Genomic DNA, 27,771 nt, shown 5'->3' with positions numbered 1-27,771 from the left:
AAGAAAAAACAGAATGGACCCTCAGAAGTCAGCAGAACTAGTTGGAAGTCAGTTTAAAACCAGATGGTGACATGATGAGCCTGCACTCAGACCAGAGTGGGCTGTACCGCACAGGTGCGAGGCTGTGGAGGTGGTCTGACAGGGTTCTGAAGTCAGAGGCCAGGCCCCAGTCTCCTGGGCAGGGTCTGGACATGCACACCAGTGCTGATCTTCCCAACTCTAGATCACTACGTGCCAGGCTCTGTGCTAAGTGCTTTACCTAAGGCCTCCTGAGGTCACTTACTCTTCACAGCAACCCTGTGATTTAGGTGCAGTTCCTGTCCCCATTCCTGGAGGGTTAGGGCTATTAAGTTTCAGGGCTTGATTCAAACTATGTCTGTCTACACCTGCACTGCCCAACGTGGTGGTCACTAGCACTAGCCTCACGTTGACTACTTGAACGAAAATGAAAAGTTCCCTTCCTCAGTTTTGTTAGCACATTTCACGTGCTCAGAATATGGCTGATTCATGTTGGCCAATGGAGATTTACAGGGTGCTTCCAATGCCATAACAAGTTCTATTGAACGGCACTCGTCCATGCTAAATTGTTTCCCTTTTATTCAAATAAATCAGCCTCAGGCGGTGCAGGAGCCATTCTTTCTAAGCAGGCTGTGTAGATTTGTCCTCAGGTGGGTCTTTAAAGAGCAGTCTTTTTTTTGTTTTTGCGGTACGCGGGCCTCTCCCGTTGCCGAGCACAGGCTCTGGACGCGCAGGCTCAGCGGCCATGGCTCACGGGCCCAGCCGCTCCACTTGTTTCCAGATTTGGGGGAGGCAGATCCTCCTGGAGCCCTTTATCCCCCCGAGGAGTAGCCCAAACAACCTCCCTTTCCTTCCTACCTGATCATGGTTCCCTCCCTTCACACAGGGGCCCACACACTGTAATAGGAGAGCACAAAGACAAAGCCCATTTTGTTTTCTTTCAAGTGAGACTTCATTCCTGGCAGCCAGGCTGAATACAAGTTTTGCCAATTATAAGCATTTCTGGGGACAGTCTTTCTTTTAAATACAACTTTAAAATGAGCCTGGAAGTAGAAGGGGCAGGTAAGGGAGAAAAGACTGCCGCCAGGACGGGCTCTGTGGACAGAGCTTCAACAGCCAGCCTTCCCTTCACTCCTTAATCACTAGGAGAATTATTGGGGGTGTCGGGGGAAGGACATACATAACTCCAAGATAGTTCCTGGCTTTTTTGTTTTTGTTTTTTTAAAAGCTGCTTTTTAAAGAAAAAAAAAAAGAGGTCAAAACCAGCACCCAGATCTGAAAGACCTATGTAAACCAGCAGGAGAAACTGACTTCACTGGTGGTACCCACAGCAACTAACCAGTCTGGAAGAGACCATGCATGGTTGGTGGGTTCTGGAAGATGCACAGCTTGGAGAAGAAAGCCTGTTCCCCCAGGTTCTGTCCTGTGCCTGCCTGCCCTGTCCAGGAGTAGTGCAGTGGGGAGAGCACAGCCAGAGGGCGAGGGCAGGCAGCAGTCCTAGCAGGGAGCTACCAGTCTCCGTTTCCGGATACAGGCCCAGATCCACTCCGGGGACACCTGCTGGGCCTCAGGGTTCTTGTCCCTACTACCCAGCACATGTGTGGCTGAGGCCACGTCAAATTCCTGCGCCAGGTCCCCATCGAATGCCACAAAGTAGCGTCGGAGACGGCTGAAGTCTGGCGTGGAGGGCGGCAGGTAGAGCCGCACCCCGGTGAAGATGTCCAGCAGCACCTGCAAATGCACTGTGGTCAGGGCAGGCCCGGAGCAGGGCTGGACTGTGCTGGGGCAGATGGCTCTCCGCCCAGGGAGCGGAGACCAGCGAGGAGGGAGGTTAGAACAAAAGCCAGAGACAGGGAGCCTAGCGGTCAGGACACGAGGGGAAAGAGTTTACTGGAGGAAAGGTAAAGGCATCAAAACCCCGATCCTCCAGCCACTCCAGATTACATAGGACTGACACGCCCTTCCATCCTTGCCTAGAAGAAGAGAAGGGCGAGGAGATGGGTCCCTACACTGGGGACTTGGAAAGTCCGCGTCTCCAAGAACCATCCAGGGGCTGGTGGGCAGGGCCAGTGGCGCTCAGACGCAGCGATGCTGCTTGATCAAGCAGTCCACTGTGTGTGCACTAGCTGACCAAGGGACCAGGAGCCCGGCTCGTGACTGCATGCGGACTCCAGGCTTCAGCCAGGGAAAAGACGGAAAGGTCGTATAGGTGCTCTGGGGACTGGGTTCAGGGCCTGAGTTCCCAGACCTCTGTGCTGACTCCTGGGCTGGGGTGGCACAATCACCGTGTAGTGACCAGATGTCGAGTTCTTTATCTGCCCTTTGTGGCATCAGCTCCCCCAGGGCTGAACCGAGTCACTGGCCTCAGTAGACGCTCAATAGCTGCTGTCAAACCAAAGACTAACAAGGGAGTACGAGAGGGAAGAAGACGGTCACCTAGCCAGTGCCCTCTCCCGCTCCTCGCTGGCTGGCCCTGTTCACAAACTCACACTACTGCACTCCCACACCCAGACTGGGCTTTCTCCCCTTTAATGTCAATTGTGACTTGGGGCCGGCAGCCGGCTGGGTCCCTGCAGCCTCTCGGCTGGGCTGGCTGCTCTATCGCCTGCCTGCTGGCACAGCGCTCCTTCCTCTCTGCTTGCTGGCCGGCCGCCTCTGCAAGGCAACAAGAGGGCACAGGGTGGAGCCGCAGCACTGCCAGCCCAGCCCGCGGCCAGGAGCAGATGCAGGAGGGCAGGGGTTGGCAGTTAGTCCTGATAACACCTTCGCTTGTCTCTCAGAGTCCAAGTGCAGAGGGTTGGGCACACAAGGCTCCCCACCCCCCGGAGGGCACTGCTCTTCTTACCCTCACCTTTGCTTGGCATGGGGTCTCATCAGGAGCCTTCCGCTTCTCTCCCACTTTCACAGGGGAAGGCTTTGCAGCCAGCTTGTTGCCTGCAGGAGAGAGCTCAGGATGAGAACCAAGAAGAGGGCAGGGGAGCGGATAATGGTCCCTGAAGTCAGGGGGGTACAGAGAAGGGCTGGGCCCTTCCTCTGCTGTGACCGTGGGTGAGACAGGAAGTAAGGGCTGTACGCTGAGCCTTTAGCTCAGAGGTGGCTTATCCCCGGCTCTGAGGGGCTCTCCCGGGGTCCTGTCATTCATATTTACAGAGCAGGAGGATGCCCAGCAGAACAATTTCTGGCCCATGGGTGGACACACAGCAGGAATGCAGCCAACGTCAGCTGCAGTGGACAGAGAATCCATGACCTCAGGGCTGGAGTGTGAGACTGGGTCCTTGTCCTTGGTCTCTGCCCTCGTGTCCATTCTTCATCACCCCAGCCCCTACCCTTCTCCTTACCGCCTTTGCTGTTGGAGCTACTCAGCTTCCCTCCTGCCTTCTTGGCACTGGCGGAGGGCTGCTTGGGGGAGGTTCTCGGGGCCTCGTGAGACACAGCTGGCCCTGAGATGCCCTCGTTCTCTCCGCTGCTGCCCCCTGTAGTGGAGTTCCCCTCATCTCCAGCCACTATGGTGAAAGCCGCCCGCTCCTTGGAGAGCTGGTACAGTTCCTGAGGAGGGGAGAGAATGTTGGTGTATCACTCCCTTCCCAGCCACTGGCCTCAGGCAGTCTGTGTGGTACGTTTTAGGTGACTGAGGAACAATGAGGGGAAACAGACACATAACAGGGAAAAGTGGCTGGCTTCCTTGGTACTTTTCTAGCTCTGGCCCTGTTTCTGGAGTAATCAGCACAGATCACTGTTCTGTTCCCCAGTTCTTTTCCGCAACGTAGAGACTGCAGCCTGGGGCCAGGTCCTCCACAGGAAGCCGTGAGCCAGGAGCTCTCCTTCACCGGGACCCAGGGCTGCCCACGGGGCCCGGTGAAGGTAGGGCTCTCTAGCGGGAGATGTGGGTGGAGGCCCAGTGCTGCTGCTCCTGGCCCTGCCACGGCTTGGTCTCCCTTTCTGATAACTGCCTTCCTTGCCCATCTCAGTGCAGCGGGGAAAGGAGAAGACAGAGGACGCAGGAGGCCAGGTGCCCTCGGTTCCAAGGCTGGGACAGTGGGGTACAGGACACACACACAGCCCAGGAGGTGGCACCTTGAGTTGGGGGAGGTTAGTGGCAGACTTCCAGTCCTTATCATCACGGATTCGGGTGCAGCGAGGGAAACGGATGGAGATCCCATCAGCTGTGTGTGCCTCAGATTTCGAGAATTCAGCCCCTGTGATCTCCCACACCGCAGCTTTCTGTCAGGAGTAAGTCAGGTCACTCCCTGGTTAAGTAGAAAACACCTCCCAACCAGTTAAAAGCAATACAGAACAAGTTAAAGTCAAAAAAGCAGTGGCTAACAGGAAGGAGATGAATTCAAGTCCCACTGTTGCTGCTGATGCTGTGTGACCTTAGGGTAGTCTCGTTTCTTCTCTGGGCCTCAGTTTCTCTGTCAGTGCAGGAAGGGGTGGGCCCAGGTCACTTCTAGAGCAGACCCTCTGTGCCTAGAGGATGGGCAGTCCCTTTCTCTATTGAGGATGACTCCTCAGCGTTGACTGGTCATCCCTGTGCCTGTCACTTGGCTAAACAGTCCAGAGCCCCACCCTGGGTGGACTGTCAGTGAGGCCGAGGTGACGTCTCTGGGGCACTAGAGAATGTACAGGCTCAGTTTTGGGGCTGGAGGACCCCAGGCCCTGGACTAATACCTTAGGGTCTGGGACGATGAAGTCAGGATAGTAGATCTTATTGACTTTCAGCCAGCTGGGTATCTTGCTGGGATCCTAGAGGAGAAAAGGTACAGTCCTGGGCTGTTGCCAAAATGAGACTTAAACCCCTTCTTGGTCACGGGCTTGTGAGAACAGGTGACTTATCACAAAAGGCTGACCCTCACCCCTTGGGATCCTCCCTGCCCAGAGATGGTGTGGCCTGGAGGGCATGCAGGCCAGTTTCCACAAGGTAGGTACTCAAAGAACTTAAGGGCCTAATACTGCTCCTATGGCCAAGCAGCAGCTCTCTTTTCTGTGGAAACAGATAAATGATACCTGCAGCCCCCATAACACTGCCTGTCTCAGGAATGATTGCCAGTCCAGAGGCCAGGGCCCCCAGGTCCCCTCCTCACCTTGCTGATCTTCACCATGTCCAGTTCCTTCTGTAGGCGGGCGAGCGTCGCGTCATCGTGGCCTCCTGCACACTTGGTGACTGTGCACCACTTCTGGCTACTCGGGTCATAGCAGCCCATGAGGAAGATGGACATCATGCCACCTGTGCGGAGGAGGGACTAAATAAACTCGGGGGGGGGGGGGCATGTCTGCCACCCCCTCGTGCCCTGTGAGGGGCAGCCTGCTGGAGGAAAGGGCCCAGGCCTTGGCATCAGAGTGCCAGAGATCACCTCCTGGATCTACCCCTTACTAGCTGTGTAAGTTTAACCTTTTTGAGTCTCAATTTGCTCTTCAGTGAATTAGGGATAATTACACCTAATGTTGGGCTCTGGTGGAGTAAAAGGAATTGAATAGAGCCTGGCACACAGAAAGATGCCTACCAGTACTAGTTCTTCAGACCCCAGCTTCCTCTCCAGTCAGGAAATGGAGATTTTCCCTGAGGAGAAAGCTGCCAGTCCCTGAAGAAATAGTTGGTGGTGAGCTTCTTTGTGCCAGGCTAGCACAGGGTACTCTTGCCTGATCTCTCCCTTACCAGGTCCGCAGCTCTCAATGTCCCTGCCTGACGTAGCATGGGTGAGGTTGGGGCCCCTAATCCCAGAGCTTTGGAAATCATGACTGGCCACGGTAGCAGACCAAGCCAGCAAAAAGGCCTGCCTATTCCTTGAGTGGTACCTTTCAAAGAAGTACCATCCCAGGGGCCAGAGGCCACCCTGACCTTTGCTCCCTTGCCCATAGAAGGCCCCAAGCACCACCAGGTCAGCTGTGTCAGCCATGGCCCCCTCGTTCAAATAGTCCTTCTTCACTTTCAGCCAATGACGCTTTCCAGGCTCATATGTACCCTGAGGGGAAGCAAGAGAGACCACAAACTAGAATGGACATTCTATGAGGGTGGGCTTTTTACCTCTTTACGCGACATACTGGATCTGTCACAGTGCCCAGCCTGCTCTGCTCCAGGCACTAAGGGAGACATACATAAACCCATCCTCTAGGATCCAGAACTCTGGAAAGACGCCCCCCAGCACTCACCCCCAAACACCTCAGACCACCACCGCCACCTCCTGGCCAGGACTGGAAAGGCTCAGGGGAGGGCTCTGCAGGAGAAAGCAAAGGATGTGACCGTCTTACCTTCATGTCCTTCAGCACCAGCCCTTCCAACCCCTCTTGGATCACCCGGTTGATCATGTCAGCCAAGTCAGAAGCTTTCTGAGGGATAACAGGAGAGACGCTGAGGTTGGTATGAGAACAGAGAAGGGCTCTGGGAGTGAGGAAGAGGGGAGTTCCTTTTCACACACTAGCAAAGCATCTGCTGGAAACACCCTGACTTGAATAGAAGGAACAAAAGCGCTAGCAGAGTAGCGACCAACCAGAGAGCTGCTGCAGCTCAGAGATACTGGGAGCCCACCTGGGAAGGATGCTTCATGCCCTGCCCTCCCAGGTGGAGATTGGTAGACAAATACAGGCAGACCTTGTCTTCCTGTGCTTTGCTTTGTTGCACTCTGCAGATACTGTGTTTTTTACAAACTGAAGGTTGTGGCAACCCTGTGTTGTCAGATGATGGTGAGCATTTTTTAGTATTTTTAATTAAGGTACGCACATTGATTTTTTAGACATAATGCTATTACACACTTAATAGACTATAGTATTAACATAATGTTTCTATGCACTGGGAAACCAAAAAATTCATATGACTTATTTTATTGTGATACTGCTTTATTGTCTAGAACCAAACCCACAATATCTCCAAGGTATGCCTGTATACTCATCAGCTTCCCTCATAAGAAAATAATTAAGACTCATTCTCCCAGTCACATCTGACCCAAGGGGCTCTCTGCCCTGCTTTCAAACCACTAGGACACTGCCTAGGGTGGGATTCACTCACTGCGACTTGCTTCATTTCTGAGAACATGATCCGGTTGGGAATTTCAACCATGTTATCGTGAAGAAACTTCCGCCGCTCAAACAGAGGCCTGAGGGGGACAGGAGAACTGAGGTCAGGCCAGGATCCTCCCACCCCCTTGAGGAGTTCCGAGGAGGGAAGGGGCACAACAATGAACTTCAGCTTCAGGGTTTGCCATGGCTTAGGGCCCTCATGTCTAACAGTTCTGCCTGCCCAGGGTGACAAGGGCTCCACTGGGACCAAAGACAGACAGTTATAGGCCATGGCACAGAGCCACTTAATTGTTGTAGTTCCTGTCTCTACCTCATCATCCCACACAGACTGTATAACTCCTGGTCCCATTTGAAAAATAACTCCGACTCTCATTTTCTGCACCCTGCTTCACCCCAGGCCCCAGGTGGGCTGGTGCTTGGGTGAGCAAGCTGACAGGCCTCAGGACCTGAAGCCCAAACCCCAACTCCTACCCCCGCAGTTCTTTCTCCCTTCTGTCTCCTTCCCCTTCCACGCTCAAGGCTGGTGTGGAGGGTGGGGGCCGGGATGCCTCTCTAAGGGAGGAAGGGGCCAAAACGGTTTCTCAGGGTCAAGAACTGGATGTAGCTAAGTCAAGACTGCTAGTTATCCCTAAGAAGGCCCCAGCCACAGAACACCGACAATCACAAGCTTCCTGTTGTCGGGCTCTTCCAAAAACAAAACCTCTGAGCTGAAAACTATCTGCCTCATGTACCCGTAGGTGCTGCTGAAGATAAACTGAAACCCTACTGTGCTCATAGTCTGTATCTCATCAACAATCCATTTTGCTGTGGGTGGTTGAGTTTCCTCTGTGACTTAAGCATTCAGAGCCGAGACCTGGTCAACACATCAGCTCTTCGTAACATTGAATGTGGAGCTGTGTAGCAACTGTGCTGGCTCTCAGCTCCCTCCCGCTGCAGCTCCTGGGCACAAAGAGGCACCAGCTCCAGCCACTTCTCCTCCCTCCTGTCCAATCTGAAGCCCTCACCTCCCCACCCAGGAATCAAAAATAGATTCCTCACCTATCCATCAAGCTGACATCATTGAAGTAGATACAATCAAAAACAAACAGGCAGACATTAGCATCCTGGAAGGCAGCTTTCTGTAAGGGAAAATGAGGTAGTAGGTACATAAGGGACAAAAATAAGAGGGCATGAAAAATGGGGAGTACCAGTCCACTTCCAGAGACCCTCTGAAGCATCTGATACAAAAGGCCTATTTGTGCTGTGAAGTCCCTGGGCCATAAGGGCACTTGACAGATGGTCCTGAATAGAGACTGACCCAATTATAAGTTAGTTGCCACTACTAGCTCTTTTTTTATGCAAAACACAAAAACACATTTAAACTCAGGGCTAAATTCAGAACCAGTTCAGAGATGAAGATAAGCTTGATCCTAAGTAAGTGATACATTCCTCTCCATTCAGACTGACAGCACACACATGTGCACACACTCACTCTTGCACATCTGGCCCTGAGCCAGTACCTTGTGCACTCCCAGAGTCCCAAAGGGCAGTGGTTTGCCTTTCTTGTTGTCGATCAGGAGCACCTCAGAGTCCAAGATCATGCTGTGGCCCCCGGGGAAAGCCTGGGGGATGTAGTCCTTAAAGTGGGCCACCTGGAGGCAGAAGGGGAGGGAGTCAGGGAGGGAGTCAGGCCCCAGAAGGAACACAGAACACCAACATGTGCAAGTCGAGCTAATGTGCAGAATAGACCTAGGCCTCGGCAGCCACCTAGACAAGAAGAATCAGCTATGTTTCGGGACCTCTGCCCAGACCCAGGAAGAGGTCAGCCCATGTTGAGGTCATTTTCTATTGGCTGCAGAGGAGAATTTGCAGGAAAAAGGAAGAAACTGAGAGCGAAAATGAGGGTGGGGGGCAGACAAACATGGAATGGAGGGAGGGAAGGTGGGCAGGCAGAGATTTGTGCAGGAGAACGGACCAGTTGGAAAAAAGATGGAAGGGAAGAAATGAATCCCCTCAGGAGGAGCAATGAAATGTGAGGAGCTTCTTCTCTGAGTGGGAGCTCTGAACCCATAGCCATCTTCAGAATGAGGAAGAAAAGGATGTTTGGAATTGGATTTTTTTCCTATGAAAGGCAGAGCCTTAGTGCTTACAGTCCTACAGGAAGAGGTCCCACTGTAACCCATGGTGGCCCTTGCCGAGTAAGGCCACGAAGGCAATCCAGGGAGCATTACTGTGGTCCAGTCCTCCCCTGGGCAGGGCACTTAGGCCATCACTGCCTCAGAAGCTTGGAGGGGGTACAGGAAAGGCCTGCACATCCATCCCACTCTGCTTCCATCCGGGATCCAGCCCTTCATGAACCAAAGCAAAAGGGAGAGAGGGATGAATGAAACTCTGGTAAGGGAGAGCAGAGAAACGGCTCCCAGTCTGGAAAGCTGTGCTCAAATGCCTTCCTAAGAAGCAGGAGGTGTCCCTAGAACAAGCTCACCAGGAGCTGTTCCTCAGCAGTTTGACTGTGAGCCCTCCCTACGGAGCAAGTGAGCCCACACTAATGCTCACGGGGAGGTTGTGCTCAGCTTTCCAGAACACCCAAACCAAACGGTCTGATTGCCCAGTGCTCTAGCAGGCGGGGGAGGCTGAGGTAAAGATGAGAGCCCCATACCACGTCTCCTCTCCTGGGGCTCTGAGAAGCGAAGTCTGAGCTAAGACTTCAGAAGGGGGAACAAGAACAAGAGGTTTACCTACCCTCCAGCTACTGGAGCCAGATGTTTCCACTGCTTTTCCCTGGACACCCCCAAAAGCTCCCAGAGGCCCCGGGAGCTAAGAAGGGCTGAGGGGTGAGGTTCTCAATGCCCTCTGATTGAGGGCAGGATTCTGGGCTCCCAGAAATCCTTGTGGGATTATGTTTACATCTGAACGTAAGCTTCTGGAGGGGCAGAACTTCCACTCTTTTTTTCTTTTTTAAATGCTGGATGCCCACTACCTAAACAGCAACCAGAATATACTAAACACTTGATAAATATTTGTTGAACAAATTAATGAATGACAGCCCATTGGCCCTTTGTACCTGAGCCATGACTTAGCTAGGGGGGAGCACACAGGACCCAGAAACGCAGAAGACAAGCACTGCACGTGGCTCACCAGCTGAGCTCGCTGTCCCGGAATCACAGCTGGCATCATTGCCCACAGGCTCTGTGCTGACTGACCCGCCTGCGCTCTTTGGCTGTCCCTACTGAGCAGCCCCTCATTATTGGAAGAGTACAAAACGGAATACATGCATTCATTCTTTCATTCAACAAATACAAAATAGACCCTATTTTACACCAGAGCTGGAATGGCTATGGAACATTGGCTTAGAGATTCTTAGAGGCAGGAAGTGAAAGAGTCCCAGTGGAAAGGAAGGGACCTGTACCTTGTGCGGCAGGACTGGCTTGAGACTGCGGCTGAAGTAGCTGAAGTGGTCCCCGTTCTTATGCACCTGGACTCGCTCCCCATCATACTTGATCTCAGAGAACATGCCATTCGGACACTTCTTCATCGCGTACTCGATGGACTTGCAGGCCTCGGCCTTGAGGTAGGGAAAGAAAAGCCTGGAGACTTACAGGTGCTCTTCCAAGAGGGGCTGCTCAGCAAGGACAGCCCAGAGCCCAGGTCCCAGGGACCAACAGCCAGAGCATACCCCTAGGGCAGGCTGCCGAAGAGGTGATGGGAATGGAAAAGGCTGGGCAGTGTCATATTCCAACAATAAAAGCACCACCGAAATTGACACAGGAGCTTGCATTTTGAGGAATATATGAATGCAATCCATTGTAGAGCAAATACAATTCCACTGAAACAGCATTTGATTTTTTTCTCAATAATAATTTAGGGTCTTGTAGGGCCTCTGGCTTATTACTGAACACACAGTTATCTCAGCACAGGGGGTACGCAGAGGTAAGATTAAAGTATGCAGGTGACAGTGAGGCTGGCAGGATGGCAGTGATCAGGAATCCCTAGGACAGGACATGACACAGGAGTGCTTATTGACATACCTGTGCTGTCCTGACTCAAACAACAATGACTATCATCTTGGAGGTATTTCTATGTGTCAGATCATACACAAAATTTCATTTCATCCTCAATGTTGTATCTTATGCCATAAATATTGTTGTTTTCGCTTTATGAATGAAAAAGCTGAAGTTCACAGAGGTTAAATGCCCATTTTTGGTTACATAGCTAGTAAAGGGCAGAAATGAGATGTGAATCTAGGCCCAACTCCAAAGCCTGGGTGGTTAACCAGTCAGCTGTATAACCCATGCCACTCTTCAAATGACAGGCTGTAGAAGAGACTCCAGATAGAATTCTTACAAAAGTCAGAAAGGCCATAATGGAGGGGACCGGTCCCTCAAGTGGAGATTTCACTATTTTGGTGCTGGCTGTCCCACAGAATACTTCCCTGTCCCAAACACAGAACCCTAGACCAAGACTTCAGTAAAACACACAAGACCGTTTCATACAAAGCAGCGCACCCCACTGAAACAATGCAAAGGCTCTCACAGCAGGCATGGCAGCAGATGTGGACAGTCCTGATGCATAAGAAAACCCATGCCAGAAAGGAAATCTCATTTCTCATGAAATGAGCAGAGGCCCAAGAAGAGCCAGTCTTCATTCCTTAAGCTTCCTCTCTTTCCAGAAAAAAAGGAGACCCAAGTCACCCTGGCATAGGAAGCCTGGCTCTGTCACCAATTCTCAGAGCTACTCTGAGGCAGGTCACAGAAACAGGAGTTACTTCATACATCCACCTGACTTCAGGAAAGATGACAGGTGAACTGCTCTAGGTAGACGCTTCAGACTTCATTCCCATAAGAAAACTAAGGACCAAGAGAGGCTAAGGAACTCACCTAAGATTCTACAGCTTGCTGATGGCCGAGCCGGGCCTAGATCTCAGGCCTTTCCACCAGGTCACGCCGTCTCCTCCTCTGCCTTTACTCTTCCATGAGAAACAACCTCTGCATCTCTACTCCTCCTTCCCCAAACTCCTCCAGCCAACTTGCACAGGCTGTCAACATCGTACCCTACCTATCAGATCTCACGGGTAAGGACAGTAACCTTGGATAGGAGTAGAAAGCAGGGCCAGAGCAGCGTCCTTACCAGCATGGGCTGCACCGGGGTCATCAGTGAGGCCTGGACACTCAGAGCTCGTTTCCGGCCTGGCTCCTTCTTCACCTCCTGCTCGTTGCGGAGGACCCGCTCCACCACATCGTGCAGGTTGCGCGAGGCTTTGAAGGCTTCATAGGCATTAGGGTCTAGGGCATCTAACCTGCCAAGGCCAACAGGAGCAAGGAAACAAAAACCACTGCCTTTGACCTTAATGCTTTGGATAGCAGTCTGTCCTCAGAGAGAGGAGGGCTCCCAATATATGGGGAAGGAGTTATGTTCTATTGCCTAAAGACTTTCACAGGAGAAAAAGCTCTTGGAAAACTCAGCTCTTTTGAGATACTGTGCTACATGGATGCTGCCAGCAAAGAGGGGGCTGGAATGGGCAAGCAACTCATACCATAATTATTGAACATATTCCATATGTTTGACTGTAATAACTCTGTGAAAAGGTACTGTTATCTCCATTTAACGTATGAGAAAATGGAGGCTGAGCTAGGTCAAGTGATGGGTCCCACAGGAAGGAAGAAGGGAGAATCAGGATTCAAAACCAAATCAGGGCTCCAAAGTCCTGACACCAGCTGACAACAAAGAAAGTGGGCAGCTTCAACTATCAGAGCACCCGGTACTTACACATGTTTTGCACCTGAGTTCATCTTCAGATCATGTTTGATCAACCTGATGATGCACTTAAGGTCATTGGCTGTACACCTAGAGGGATGAGGCACATTCAACTTGGTCTTTGAAAAGCTCTGCACTCCCAAACCTTCCTTCCCTAGTGATTCCATCCCCCAGGCCCATCCCCACCTGGAGGCGATGTCCTGCAGGGCCTGTTGCTGCTCGTCCTCCTTGGTGAGCTTGGAGAGCCGCAGGAGGAATTCATCCACCTCCTGGATGGTAAGAAGGCTCTTGGCAGCTGGGGGGAAAGACTTGCTCTCCTCAAAGAAGACTCTGATTGTCTCTGACACGTCACCCTGTCTCCAAAAACCAAAATGCCACTGCAGCAACCCCAGAGTGGCCAAGTGTAACCCCTGAGTCCCCAGGACTAAAGGGTGAATCAGAGATTTCAATCACCGCTCCTATCCCCAACTCACACATATTGACCTCACTTCTTAAGAATCTGTCCCACCCACAGCTCATGGAAAGGGTACCTCCATCCACCACAGGATCTGGCCACCTGCCTTAGCTGAGAAGTGATGCAGGAACTAATCCAGGGCCAAGCCAATTTCAGGCCTGTTAGAATCTGAACTAAGAGACAGATATGGTCATCAGATAATGGGGATGTTTGGATAGAAACTTTCCACTGTGCCACAGCTGGAGTCATGAACAAACCAAAACTGAATGGTAAGCCCAAGTTATAGGGGAAAAAAAGCCAGAAAAAGCCAGGGTCTAGAATAAGAGCCCCTGGAGAGATAGTGGGAAGTCTCAGATCCAGCCCCTCGAGGTCTAGGCCTCTCGGGTGCAGCAGCAGTATAAGTTCAGTCCTCAGAACCTTGTGAAACTAACAGCTGTAGCCTCCCATTCAGCTCCTCTCATAATGAAAGCTTGCTCAAGTGGGTTTCAGTTTCCTAAAACAGTATGTGCTCCGCCAGAAAAAAGAGGGTACGGGTGCTTGGCTAGGCAGAACCCCACCTGGAATCCACCTACCCTCCCCTTCCTCTGACCTGCTCTAGGTCTCGTGCCATATCATCTGAGTTGCAGTTAAAAATGCGGCTGAAAAGCTTCACAATCTGCTTATCATTCAAGTTGTAAACACTCTTAACAACACCCGGCAGCAGCAGCTTCACTGTTAGGTACACGTCACCGTGGAAACCATCTGTAGGAGACAGAAGAAAGAAACCCTTCTTGAGAAATGGAGCTTAAACAAATAAATACATAACCTCAAGGAACCAAAAGAGATGTCTACATTGCTGCCCTTGCCGTGACGGGACCACAGGGTAGGGTGTGCATTTCACTATGGCAGCAAAGGCCGTGGCGTTGGGTGGCTGGTGGTGTGCCTCCCTTCTAGCCCCTGGATGAACTCCTGCATGGCAGAGCCATGTCTTTCACTGTAGTGTCCCCAGTGATGAGCACATTACAGAAGCTCAATGATCATTTGTTAGATGAATGAAAGAAACACAGTTGGAAGATTCTATCCCCAAGCTGTGCAAGTGGTTCATAAAAACCTAATCAAACATGCAGGATAGTGAATTTTCCTCTTGGTCAAATGGGATAGGTTCTTCTGGCCTCCTGGGGGGCAGAATAAGGGAGGAAGAAAGATGCCACATGTTTGGAGCAGCACTGGCTACACACTTCGTGGGGCCCAGTACAAAATGAAAATGTGGGCTCTTTGTTCAAAAGTGTTAAGAATTTCAAGATGGCAATAGCAGAGCATTAAACCAAGCGTGAGGCCCCGTGCAACTGTACAGTTCACATGTCCATGAAGCGGCCACGACTCTGAGCTCTTTAGAGAAGAAGCCCATCCAGGATGCTCGAGGCCCCACCTCCTGCTGAGCCTTTCTGAAGGAAGTCCTGGATGATCTGGGTCTTCGTGTTGTAGCTAGGATTTTCAGCCACCATGGCACACAACTTCCGAAACTCACGTAGCAGACAATCCTTGTGCTTAGGGTCACATTTGCTTGAGGACAGACTTGTCTTAGGGGTAGGTATTGAGTGGGCTTCCCCAGAGTTGTTGGGCTTCGCTGTTGGGAAGAGGAAAAGAGAAGACAGACAGCATAGATGTTTCATTTTGCCTTGCTGAGAAGGAAGAAAGGGAAACTAATAGACACTCTGCTGGTGCTCTATACATATGTAGCTTCACTTAATCCCCCAAAATGAGCCCTTTGGGCGTAGATATTATACCCATTTTATGGGTAAAAAAGGAGAGGTCAAGTGATCTCCCCAAATCTCACAGCTGTTAATAGTAAAGAAACGACAGCCTCACACTGAAGCAGAAGACCCGCTGATGTGCATCCCTTTATATGATTGCTTCACAGAAGAATAAGGGCCGTTTTCATGCCAAGAGTGGTCAGGACGATCTCAGAGCACTTGCAAAGCTGAACCCAGAAAAGTTGGGATCAGAAAGGGGGAAGAAATCAGGGGACTCGTTAGTCAATCTGAAACCATTGCTACTGCAGATTGTCAGAACTGGAAGAAGACTTAAAAATTATCTAGTTTAATCTCTTCTTATTGATGAGGAGACCAAGGCCAGAGGAGAGAAGACATTCCCAGCTCCTTGCCACTCCCACCCAACCCCACACCACTTTCTTTTCTTTCTTATCATAAAAACAAAAAGTAGGTCTTTCCTCCAGACACCCCAAATAACTGTACAACTCTTTTGAGTTGATCCTCTTTTACCTCCTTGTGACCATTTACAAAGTAAATTTCATTCTGCAAGCTTGCAGCAAAGCCATTAGCAAGCTGTCTGCTGATATAAGTGTCTTCTTGCCTGGGCTCTGTAAATTATAAATCTATCCTCATCTCTAACCCGGAGTCTAAAGAGGATTTTAGGGGACAAAATCTCCAAAATGTCACTGTTCAGCAGCTTGTAAGAACTAGAACACCTCATTTCTCCCAAATTCGCCCCCTAGAACCAGGGCCCTTCCAGAAACACACTGCCCTTACTGTCACCTGGACTCTTCCATATTTCTATCTTTGGCCTACCACTAGACAAAAACCAAGCAAACCTCGGAGTTTTAAAATAATAAAAAATCCCAGAGTCAGACACTGTTTTTGCAATTTTATCTCCTTTATTCCTTGTGAGACACTGTGGGATCAAGGCAGGTGTTGCCATTCCCACTTCACAGATGACGCCACAGAGGCTCAGACCAGGACCCAGGTCTTCTGACCTCAAGTCCCGGCTTCTTTCACTCATTATAGAAGCAACCTCCTCAAACAACTTCTGAGCCCATGTGTTTTGACTTTATTTTCTTTAGCTGAGGCAGTCACAAGAATGTCTCCATATAAAAGAAGTAACAGGTTGTAGGGTAAAAGACCACAGGTGCTGGAGTTAAACAGACTTCAGTGTAAATACTAACTCCATAACGATGCGGAGCATTGGCTTTCTCATTCATAAAATGGGCCTAATACAAGTACTTCCCAAAGTTTAATGAAAAACAAATGAAACCGTGTATGTAAAAGCCCCCAGCCCAACGCTATCTGCTACACAAGGCCATGCAGGACATCTCCCTTCTTCTCTACTTTCATCTCCAGTTTGGGCAAGTTTAGGCATGCAATTTCTCAAGATTCTTCCATTATCAAAAAAAAAGGAAGTAAAGGGCAGGTTATGTCTGATCCAGGTAAACTACTTCAAGGGGAAAAAGTCTTGACAAAACAAACATCTTTTTGCTGCAACAGAGATTAAAATATACAAAGAAATGCTATACAAGTGGGGCAATGAGCATTAGCCATTACCTCTCTGCTCAGATGGAAGCAAATTACATTTGACCCTTCAACAACACAGATTTGAACTGCATGGGTCCACTTACACACAGATTTTTTTCAACAGCAAATAAGTACTATACAATCTGCAGTTGATTGAATCCATGGATGCAAACTGAGGGTATGGTAGAACAATGGATATGGAGAAACATGGGATAAGGAGGGTAGACTATAAATTTTCAACTGTGTAGAGAGGGTTTGGAGCCCCTAATGCCCATGTTGTTCAAGGGTCACCGTATTAAGGAGGCTAGATAGCACAGAATGTTCATTCTTTTTTTTTTTTTGCGGTATGCGGGCCTCTCACTGTTGTGGCCTCTCCCGTTGTGGAGCACAGGCTCGACACACAGGCCCAGCGGCCATGGCTCACAGGCTCAGCCGCTCCGCGGCATGTGGGATCTTCCCAGACCAGGGCACGAACCCGTGTCCCCTGCATCGGCAGGCGGACTCTCAACCACTGCGCCACCAGGGAAGCCCCCAGAATGTTCACTCTTAACCAGAGTCCCAAATAGGATACCAAATTAAAAGGAGGACTGTAACAGCTCAGGTAACGCTGATCTATCTTACCTGAAAAGCCAGAAAATTTCCGGGGATTGGTATTGGTGACAAATGAGGCACCTTTCACTGGAGATGTCACCTGGCCAGTGGCTGTCAACTTAGCCTGGACAACAGCTTTCTTCTTTGGTGTGTTTGCTGCCTTGGAAGACAGATCTGTAGGACCCCAAAAGAAGGGAAAATATCCTTCAGTGAAAGATCCCTGAGAAAGCTTCTAAAGAATCTATCAACTGCTCTTACAGCCTGGCTAGGTAAGTTACTACCATGGTATTAACCCAATGCTGACTACTGGCTGGCTGGTCTTCTAAAGTGGAGGTAGTGAGTAATAGGTTATTAGGGAGAGGGTGTCCTGGGGACAAAAGACTCAGTTACTCTTTATTTTCATTAGTAACTTAAATTTTCATCGACACTGTCCACCCCTTATCCCACATATAATAATCTCCAGATTATTTGGAGGAAATCAGAAATCACGTCTCAACAGATAAAATGTGGCGACCTCAGCTTATGGAATTAGCCCCAATTTATAGATAACCAAGAAAGCAAAATGAAGATGGATAAACAGAGCATGTTGATTTGGTATAAGTAGGAAAAACCTTCCAGCTGCTGAGTTATTTGAGCTGACAGTTTACTTCTACCTCATGTTTTTCTTCCTCTGAATGAGATGGGTCAAAGGCTGAGGCCAATGGCTAAGGCCAGGCAGGGCAGGAGGGGAGCTTGAGAAAAAAATGTATGAGTAGTTTTCTCTCCCAGAAATCTCTTTTCCTCTCAAAGAACAAAGATAGATGCCCATTTTAGAGTACTCCTACAGTGACCAGAACTAAACTTAATTGAAGATATGAATATTACTTTATAGATGAAGACACTGAAGGTCAGGAAGTACAAATTGGATTTGTAAGTATCAGTATAAGATTTCTAAAATATGCATACATGTGAATATGCACGTATGTGCACATATATATCTGTATATATGTTTCTGCGTACATACGAACATATATTTTCTAGTTCTGTCTGCTGAAAGGGCTTAAAAGCAAGGACACCTCATGGCACCCAGGACATGGAACATCTAGATTTTGGTCTCTTATGCCATTTCCCCACTAACAGGAATAAGGACTCCAGAGAAATGGCTGATTCCAGGGATAAGATAGGATACATACAAGGTAAGCCTAAGAGTAAGCATACTGTTATGCCAGAGAATAAGGAAGTACTTTAAAACGTTTTTAAAAATGTGATTTGGGCGTTGAGGACAGAAACTAGCTTAAAGGGGCTCTCAACTGGCCAAATATGGGACAATTTAGTACCAAATTAATACAGTACAATTATAAGCCACCAGGAAAAAGTAGTAATCTATGAGTTCATACAGATAATAAGTTGATGGATAAAAGGGTGTAGTGGTAGGTACTCTATTCTTCAAAAATGTCAATGTCATAAAAGAAAAAGACCATGGCAATGTTCCAGCTTAAAGGAGGCCAGAAATGACAACTAAATGAAATACCCGATCTTAGATTAGGATTCCATACTGAAGGGAGAGAAAAGCTGTAAATTATCTGATCAACTGACAAAACTAGAATACAGATGGTGGATTAAAGTATTATATCATGATAAATTTACTGGTTGATAGGTGTATTATGGTCAAGATATCCTTATTCTTAAGATATACACATTGAAGTATTTAAAAGCAAAGAGCCATAACGTATGCTCAAATGGTTCAGGAAAAAAAAAGTGTGTGTGGAAGGTGAGAGTAAGAGAGAGTGTGAGAGCGCACACACGTGAGAGCAAAATGTTAACAATAGGTAAATCTGAGGGAATTCCCCAGTGGTCCAGCGGTTAGGATTCTGCGCTCTCACTGCTGAGGACCCGGGTTCAATCTGTGGTTGGGGAACTAAGATCCCACAAGCCACGTGGTGTGGCCAAAAAAAAAAAAAAAAAAAAAGGTGAATATGAGCATTCTTTGTATTATTTTTATTCTTGCAACTCTTCTGTGAGTTTGAAGTTATTTCTGAACCAAAAATTAAAACAAAGACAGAAAGACAAACAGGAAGAAAGAAATTGGGCTCTACTCTCATCCCTTTTCTTCTCAGCACCAATAAGATGAGAAAGCAGTATTCTCCATCCCACCTGCAATGTGCTGGATTATCTGTTCTTTCTCATTATCTTCCAGCTCTTCCCAGCCTTCCAGCTCTGTGACGTCCTCAATTTTTTTTGTGGTGGCCCGGGCCCGCTCCAGTTTCTCAAACATGCACTTAATGTGGTACCACTCTTTCATATCGCCCCCTGACTCTGAAAAGGGATTGGGCACCACTTTGCCGATTCGGCACACCCCCTTTACAATCTTTTCCTTGCATTTTTTGCAGCCGGCTGTGCCACGCTTGGCATAGTCCACACAGAACCGTTGCTCTGCCATCTCACAGGGGCCACTGCAGACTCCCACATGCGACCCTGGCAAGAAAACAAGGCAGGTGGCACGTGGTCTTAGATTGCTTTCCTGGAATGACACAACAGGCTTTCTTCTCTGGAGGAGGTGGTGTCCATGAAGAACTGTTTCCGACCACCGGCTGAACTGTCTTATGTCAGGCCAGTGATGTTGTTCTCGGAATAGGCACAGTTCTTTTTGGCTGAGCGCACGGAGAGTTGGTGGTAAGAGGATCTTAAAAGCCAAAGTCATACAGCTGCATGAAAGGGTGAGAGGCAGAAAAGTGAGTTATAAACGAGGAGGTAGGCTTCTAATTCCCTCAAAGGCAGACATCCTAACACAATCCATGCTGACCAATCAAACATTTCCCAAAGTATGAAAGATTTTTTTTTTTTCTTCCGGCTGTGCAGCACAGCACGTGGGATCTTAGTTCCCCCATCCAGGATCGGACCTGCACCCCCTAAAGTGGAAGCTCAGAGTCTTAACCACTGGACCACCAGGGAAGACCAGGTATGAAAGATTTATTGCCTACTTGATTCAGAGTTCCAATACAGGAAAATTCAGTTTGCAAAAGGATGTTCAATTATCTAATGTATACATGTGTATCTAGTAAATCACAATCAAGAGACTCCAAATAACACAAAACCTTCTCTCAGGCCACCAGCAGCCCCTAATCCTTAAAATGGATGGTGAGCCTTAAGAATAATAAGACCCTAAAGTTTCTTTTTAATCATCAAGAAAAATTACATTGAGAGTTCCCTGGTGGTCTAGTGGTTAGGACTCTGCACTTTTACTGCAGTGGCCAGGGTTCAAACCCTGGCTGAGGAACTGAGATCCCACAAGTTGTGTGGTGCGGCAAACAAAACAAAACAAAACCCACTACGTTATGTTCATAAAGTTTTTAATGTGAAATATAAAATATATGCCGTCCTCAGAAAATAATTAAGCCACTATATAGATGTGCGATTTAATCAGAAGCCCTATTTTGAGAGGCAATTAAATGGAGCCTAAAACCAGACTGCCTGGTTTCAAATCCTAGCTCATTGGCTGTATGACCTTGGTAGGTTACTTAACCTCTCAGTTCCTCAATTTCCTCAACTGTAAAATGTGGATAATAATAGTACCTGACTCAAAGAGTTGTCACAAGAATAAAGCCCTCAAAATCAATGAAGCAGTTATCCTTTAAGCTGAAGCTCCCTATGTGAAACTAGCCTGGTTATAATTCAGCAGCTTGAATTGGGAAATGCTGAAGTAGCTGAAACAGCAAGAATCAGAGGAACTGATCAATCAACCCGAATGGAAACAGGTATCATATCCACATGGCATCCCCCACCTTCTTATATCCATATTTTCTGAAGTATCCTCGCAGTTCCAACTTTAAACAGACTGGACATTGTTTTCAGCCTGCACCCACCTTTGTAGTGAAATTGCTATTGGGTGATAATGGAAAGCAGGCTTTACTTACTGTACTGCAACATGATGCAGAGGACAGCAGGTAACTGGGAATCGAGACGGGAGCACAAGTGTGACCATACAGTTCAAGGACTATGTTATCTTTGAGAATTTCCTTTAATTCCCCTGAGTCTGTTTTCTTATTTCTAAGACAGAGAAAATAATACCTACCTCACGGGATGGCTGGGAAAATTAAAATAAGTCCATGGAGGGGAGGCTCTGAACTCCCTGAAAATGTATACAAAAAGGTGCACATTCAGCATTGTACATTTTGTGGGGGGACAGACAGTCATGATTTTCAGGAAACTCACAAAGGTCTCTATAACCCCCAGAAGTTGAGGAACCACAAAGGTGAGGTACGGGAAAGCACGGTAGGCCCGTAAGAGGCGCTCAGAACAAGGTTCACCACCTTCCTTGGAGGGCGAGTAACGAAGCCCTCCCCTCCCGCCCCCTCCCCCCGCCCCCCCGCCGGGACCACAGGAGCCGACAAGAGAGGACCTCCATCGCAGCGCCCGACCCTCCGCAGGGCCCAGGAGGCGCTGGGCCACAAGGCACAAAGCCGCTGTGAGGAACCCCGCCTGGCTCACAGTCCCCAGAGCCGCCGCTCAGCATTTCATCAAAGGGAGCCGGAAAGGAAACCACTGAGGCCTGAACGCAACCGGGCCGGGAAGTGAAAGCCCCGCGACAGCTTTTGCCGGAGGGCCTCCCCGCGACGCTTTCGGGAGTGGGCACGGGCTACTACTGCCCGGGGCGAACAGCGGGGACACCGGGAGGGGACGGAGAAGCGAATCCCTCGATTCGGGCAGGAGGAGCCTCCAGGACACAGCCCGGACGCGGCGGGAAGAGAAAGGCTCCCGAGGTCCCTCCGAAGCCCATCGACTTCAGCGCGGCGGATGGGCAGATCCAGCCAGAGCAGTCCTGCGGCAGCCGGGGGCACCCTGCCTCGGCGCAGGCCGGTGGAGCTCGCCGGGGGCCGCCACGTCACGGAGGGTGTGCCCTGGGGCTCCCCGGGCGGGCGGAGGAGGAGGTCAGGAGGCTGGCTCCCAGCCGCCCCAGCCTCGGAGCCCGGGCTGCCTTTCTCCCCCCCGCCCAGCCCGGCCGCGCCGTCCTTCACCTGCCTTCCCGGCTCCGGCTCCACCTCAGGCCTAGGTCCAGGCACCCACAGGCCGCGCGCAGCCACCAAGGTTGTAACGTCTGTCTCTTTAAATCCGGGTCCTTGCGCTGGCCGCAGCGCGCAGGCGCAGAGGTCCTGGCTCCAGAGGCGCCTCAAGTCCCCGCCCCGCGCCTGCCACGTGGGCGGTAGTCAGGTTCCCCGGGAGAGGCCTAAGACTCTGTATTGGGGCGTGGCGGAGGTGTTTACCCATCAGGAGAAAGCCCAGATGCTGGGATGAGGCGGCGCCTGAAGGAACGGTGGGGACACCCTGATTTGCTCTTTGTTTTTTAAATTTATTATTTTTGGCCGTGTTGGGTTGTTGCTGCACGTGGGCGTTCTCTAGTTGCGGTGAGTGGGGACTACTCTTAGTTGCCGTGCTCGGGCTTCTCATTGCGGTGGCTTCTCTTGTTGCGGAGCATGGGTTCTAGGCGCATGGGCTTCAGTAGTTGTGGCACTCGGGCTCAGTTGTGGCTCACAGGCTCTAGAGCGCAGGTTCAGTAGTTGTGGTGCACAGGCTTAGTTGCTCGCCGGCATGTGGGATCTTCCCGGACGAGGGCTTGAACCCGTGTGCCCTGCATTGGCAGGCGGATTCTTAACCACTGCGCCACCAGGGAAGTGCCCCTGTGATTTGCTCTTAACTTTAGAGATTATCTAGTTATTAAAGGTACTGGTTGAGAAACTATGTTGTGATGAGCTTGGGTAAGGCAAAGGTCGCGTTATTCAATCTATTTTTCTGTATTTCCATTGTCTTGTGTCCCGCAAAGTGCCTAGCACATAGTAAGTATTCAATAAATGTTATTTAATTGGAAAGGGGCACTAGATAGATATATAAAGGAGTAATGGGTACAGAGAACCCTTGATTGTGTATTGTTTAAAGTATATTTCTTTTAAACCTCAGGTCAACTCTTTGAGAGATTAGGATGGCTGTTTTTACACCTGGCGATCCAGTGGTTAGGACTGGGCGCTTTCAGTGGTGGGGCCGGTTCAGTCCCTGATGGGGGAATTAAGATCCCCCAAGCCTTGGGACCCGGCCAAAAAAACCAACCAACCAACCAAAGTACAAAAGAATTTCAGGCTCAGAGGAGGTGAGAGAACTTGTTCAGGGTCTAGGAAAGGTAAACAGCTGGGCATTGTTAGAGAAGCAAAGCTCACACCCTGGAGGGAATTCTTTGCTATGTGAAAAAGATCATGGGCTTTGTTATGTAGGGGATGGAGAGCTTTGAAGGGCCTTATGAAATAGTAAGGGAACCAATTAAAAGGTTTTCATTGCTGGCTTGGGCAAAACTTTAACTAAAATGGACCCATACAGAGATTAGCATGGCTCTCCTGCACAAGAATGACATGCAAATTCGTGAAGAGGTTCATGTTTTTAAGGAAATTTTTTCTTTTTTGCTTCTTATTTTATCTGTATCAAACCATTATGCCATACACCTTAAACTTACACAGTGCTGAATGTCAATTATATCTCAATAAAACTGGGTAAGAAAAAGGTTCTTGTGACAACCCATGTGAGAGATGAAAGTGGCCTGAGCAAGCTTGGTTAGTTGGGGTGGAGAGGAAGGTGCATTTTTGGATAAGCATTTAGATTTTTTTATAAGCTTATTTTATTTTTAAAATTTATTTATTTATTTATTTTTGGCTGCTTTGGGTCTTTGTTGCTGCGCGTGGGCTTTCTCTAGTTGTGGCGAGCGGGTGGCTTCTCGTTGCAGAGCACGGGCTTTAGGTGCCCTCGCTCAGTAGTTGTGGTGCATGGGCTTAGTTGCTCTGTGGCATGTGGGATCTTCCCGGACCAGGGCTCGAACCCTTGTCCCCTGCACTGGCAGGCGGATTCTTAACCACTGCGCCACCAGGGAAGTCCCAGCATTTAGATTTTAAATTATCTTCTAGAGAAAGTAACCTTTTGTCTAAAGATGTAATGAAGATGACTTGAATGAACAGATAGATAATGGTGCCATCAGCTGAAATAGAAAATGAGAGAGCAGGAGGAGGTATTTGAGGTATGAGGATGAATTTTATTTTGGATATATTAAGTTTGGTTGGTTGAGGCCAGCAATGAGGCCACTGCTTGAAGTGGGCAGTGTCTTTGATGTGCGGCAGCATGAACAGGTCTGGGGTTGGAAGGTCACTGGAGGCTCAAATCCGAACTCCCTCGGTTGAGTGATCCTGAACAAAATCTCTGTCACTGCATTTACTATGGTGTTTTGAAAGTCACCTTGACTGTATCTGTCTTTTCCCCCAGCCCTGTGCTGTCAGTTGCTGTCATTTAGCCACATGTGGCTATTGAGCTCTTGAAATGTGGCCAGTCCAAATTGAGATGTGCTCGGGGGAGGGATAAATTAGGAGTTTGGGGTTAACATATACACTACTATATATAAAGTAGATAAGCAAGAAGGACCTACTGTATAGCACAGGGAACTCTATTCAATATCTCGTAATAACCTATAATGGAAAAGAACATGAAAAAAAGGATATATGGGGCTTCCCTGGTGGCACAGTGGTTGAGAGTCCGCCTGCCGATGCAGGGGACACGGGTTCGTGCCCCGGTCCGGGAAGATCCCACATGCCGCGGAGCGGCTAGGCCTGTGAGCCATGGCTGCTGAGCCTGCGCGTCCGGAGCCTGTGCTCCGCAACTGGAGAGGCCACAACAGTGAGAGGCCCGCGTACCGAAAAAAAAGAAAAAAAAAAGGATATATGCTCATGTATAACTGAATCACTTTGCTGTACACCTAAAACTAACACAATGTTGTAAATCAACTACACTTCAATTTAAAAAAATATCCAAATTAAGATGTGCTGTAAGTGTAAAGTACAAACTGATTTTGAAGATGTTATCAAACAAAAGAAGACTGTAAGATATCTCTTTAATAATTTTATGTTGATTGCATGTTGAAGCGATATTTTGGATATGTTGGGTTCAATAAAAATATTCTAATAAATTTTAACTGTTTACTTTTTGAAAATGTGGTGACAGGAGAATATACAACTGCAAATGGCCCGTGTTATACTTCTGTTGGACAGCACCACCTGAGACTTCAAACCTGTTGGTGAAGGGTGACATCTGTGCCTCGTGCATCTTTTTATCCTCAGTGCCTAGAACAGTAGCGGGTGCATAGTAGGCACTAGGCAAGTATTTATGAATACATGAATGAAACCTATGAGTGAATGGAATGAATGAATGAATGACTCTCTAAAAGTAATAAACTTCCCTCAGCAGGATGTTCATTACATTGTATCTTTGACAATGTTGGATGTAAATGTGCAAAAAGGCTCAGGCTGTAAGTGTTTTGCTTGATTAGAGCTCCAACGAACCCCTAATGATCTTTGACTCAGACCCTAGCTGTAAAGTGGAAGGAGGTGTGAAGCTGGCAGTTGCAGTTCCTTAGGGAAGTGGGAACTGCCACCAAGAGGAAGGAGGTGATGTGTGGTGGGAATAGCAGGGCTTTGGAGTCACACAGACTTAGGTTTGAATTATGTTCCACCACTGGCTGTGTAACCTCTCTTTATTTTCTTAATTTCTCTGGGGCTTAGTTTGCATGGTGAAATGGGGATAAAAATACCTCTTAGGATTGTGTGTGACAATTAAACGAGATGACACATATTAACTTGCATACCTCTTAGGATTGTGTATGACAATTAAATGAGATGACATATATTAACTTGTAAACTGCTTGTCCCTTGGAGGTATTTCAGTAAATGTACATTCCCGCCTGTTCCCAGCCTGGACACATTCGTGGCACTGCAGAGTTTAAGCTAGTCATCAATCAGTCAAGTGTTCATTGAGTGCCTGCTCTGGGTTAGACACTATTCCAGGAACTGGAGTACAGCCGTGAGGCAAAACAGACGGAAATCCCTGCCCTCCTGCAGCTAACAGGTTAGCATGGGAGAAAGATAATAAACAGTAAGGAAAATGCATACTGTGTGAAATGATGATGGGTGTTATGGAGAAAAAGAAAGGAGGACAGGAGGTGTCAGGGAGGGCAGAATGGGGGTTGCAGTTTTAAATACAGTGGTTAGGAAGGCCTCGCTGACAAAGTGACAGTTGAGTACACTTGAAGGAATGAAGGAGAGAGCCAGTTGGAGAGGGGACAGCAAGAAAAGGCTGCACAGCACAGAGCAGCAGGTGTCTGTCCTGTTGAGGGATCACAAGGAGATGGGTGTGTCTAGAGCAGCAGGAGTTAAGGCTGAGTAGAACTGGAGATGAGCTCAGCAGGGGATCTGGAGATAGATCATGTCTTGTAAACCACTGTAAAGATGTTGGGTTTTATTGCAGGTGAAATGGGAAGCTAGTGGGTTATATTGAGCAGAGAAGTAACACGATCTGATTAGGTTTTAACAGGATTGCTGTCACTCTGCCTGCTGTGTAGAGGGAGTGGGAGATGAGTTAGTTGGCTACTGTAAAAAGGAGAGAAATGAGGGCAGCTTGAGTGGTAACAGTGAAAGTAGTAATAACTGAAGGCTTATGGACCCCTAGGAGATCTGTGGATAGGCTCAGGGGTGTCCTTGAACCCCCTGAAATTTTATATAAATATTTGTGTGTAAGTGCATTTTTGGAGGGAGGGCTTCTACTGGAGTCTCAAAGCAGTTCCATGATCCAAATCAAGAAGGACCTTGGTAGCAAATATGCAGGATACCTCCTGGCTCTTCGAAGTCCCATGATTAAGTCCTTCCCTCAGACCTTGATCCTAAATCTTCCAGGGCACCGATCCTGTTTGAGAGTCAGAGCTTCTGCCACCCCCTTTAGGACTGTAGCATCCCTGACATCCGGTTTTCACTCATCAGGATTGTTAAGAAGAAAAAAAAAAAATCACAGGGAAATGGGTAGATTCTGTTCTTTTTTTACGCTACACACTGTGGAAGCTTGGAAGCCACAGGCAGTAATAGTGAAAAGCCTTCACACCTGCCTAGAGATGGTGTGGGGCACTCATGAGGCTAGTTTGCACTTGTTGGATTTCTTTTTAATAAGCTCTGGTCTATGAATCACATAAATTTCAGCACTGAGAGCTGATTTTACGGTTTGGTTTGCTTAATAGTCACACAATTAAAATAAGTTGTAAAAAACAGTGGTGGTGTTTGCCAAGATAAATATTTAAAAGGAAACAGCTGTAGGAAGATGTAATAATTCATATCAGCCCATGGCTCTTCATTCTCAATAAAGGCTATGGAGGTTGGCTTTTTTTTTTTGGCTGCGCTGTGCGGCATGGGGGATCTTAGTTCCCCACCAGAGATCAGACCCATGCCCCCTGCAGTGGAAGGGTGGAGTCTTAACCAGTGAACCACTATGGAAGTCCCTGGAGGTTGGTTCTTAACCAGAGGGTTTTTTTTTTGCCTCTCCTTTGAACATCTTTGTGCTGCAGCTGCCAGGTTGAAGTAGGACAGCTGAGAGGAGTCACGTGTGCCTTTGGGAGTAGTTAATCCATGGCACAGAGATGGGGCTTCTGGGGCAGGGTTGAGGTCACAGATACAGAGTGAGGGTGACTCAAAGTTACTACCATCCTCCTTGAACTTTTGGTTGGGTTTTCTAGTGTGAAGTCCTGGTGGTCATGTTTTTTAGGAGGTAAGTTAATAATTTTCAAAGGGAAAATTAATTTTACCAAGAGAGCCTATTTGGGGAGCAAACTTAAGTTTTGTGTCCTTAAACTTAAGT

General features: G+C 48.7%; 1 protein-coding gene and 3 non-coding genes across 11 annotated transcripts in view; 3 read left to right on the top strand and 1 right to left on the bottom strand.

The window, feature by feature from the left end:
- Positions 1 to 573: 573 nt before the first annotated feature.
- On the bottom strand, positions 574 to 22,195 carry LIG3 (DNA ligase 3). Of its 8 annotated transcripts, none has more exons than XM_073798094.1 (21): positions 22,089 to 22,195; positions 21,146 to 21,198; positions 19,228 to 19,778; positions 17,125 to 17,268; positions 14,625 to 14,822; positions 13,806 to 13,957; positions 12,949 to 13,115; positions 12,775 to 12,852; positions 12,136 to 12,304; positions 10,418 to 10,573; positions 8,529 to 8,660; positions 8,068 to 8,147; positions 7,019 to 7,106; positions 6,265 to 6,342; positions 5,855 to 5,978; positions 5,100 to 5,242; positions 4,687 to 4,761; positions 4,093 to 4,239; positions 3,357 to 3,564; positions 2,864 to 2,952; positions 574 to 1,749 (listed from the first exon to the last, which is right to left on the bottom strand). In XM_073798094.1, the coding sequence occupies exons 3-21, from the start codon at positions 19,772 to 19,774 to the stop codon at positions 1,516 to 1,518; spliced, it is 3,009 nt and encodes a 1,002-aa protein (XP_073654195.1). In that variant the 5' UTR covers positions 19,775 to 19,778; positions 21,146 to 21,198; positions 22,089 to 22,195; the 3' UTR covers positions 574 to 1,515. The 8 variants fall into 8 exon arrangements, with proteins under 8 accessions (XP_073654195.1, XP_033704386.1, XP_033704387.1 ...); XM_033848495.2 differs by having other exon boundaries at positions 21,146 to 21,202; positions 22,089 to 22,191; XM_033848496.2 differs by lacking the exon at positions 22,089 to 22,195 and adding an exon at positions 21,473 to 21,861 and having other exon boundaries at positions 21,146 to 21,202.
- Positions 20,279 to 20,350, top strand: TRNAK-UUU (transfer RNA lysine (anticodon UUU)). The gene has a single exon. It is a non-coding gene; the product is annotated as a tRNA-Lys (tRNA).
- A 96-nt stretch (positions 22,196 to 22,291) lies between the features above and the next one.
- Positions 22,292 to 27,771, top strand: part of LOC101330790 (uncharacterized) — a 41,260-nt gene continuing 35,780 nt past the window's right edge. Inside the window, exons 1-2 of the transcript XR_012328722.1 lie at positions 22,292 to 22,475; positions 25,099 to 25,250. This is a non-coding gene — a transcript (uncharacterized protein). The remainder of the gene's footprint in view (positions 22,476 to 25,098; positions 25,251 to 27,771) is intronic.
- Positions 23,387 to 23,498, top strand: LOC117309836 (U6 spliceosomal RNA). The gene has a single exon (XR_004524127.1). It is a non-coding gene; the product is annotated as a U6 spliceosomal RNA (small nuclear RNA).

The sequence above is a fragment of the Tursiops truncatus genome, chromosome 20, assembly GCF_011762595.2.
Source record: "Tursiops truncatus isolate mTurTru1 chromosome 20, mTurTru1.mat.Y, whole genome shotgun sequence".
NCBI lineage: Eukaryota > Metazoa > Chordata > Mammalia > Artiodactyla > Delphinidae > Tursiops > Tursiops truncatus.
The sequence above is the reverse complement of the archived record's forward strand: the minus strand, read 5'-3'. Positions and strand labels throughout refer to the sequence as shown.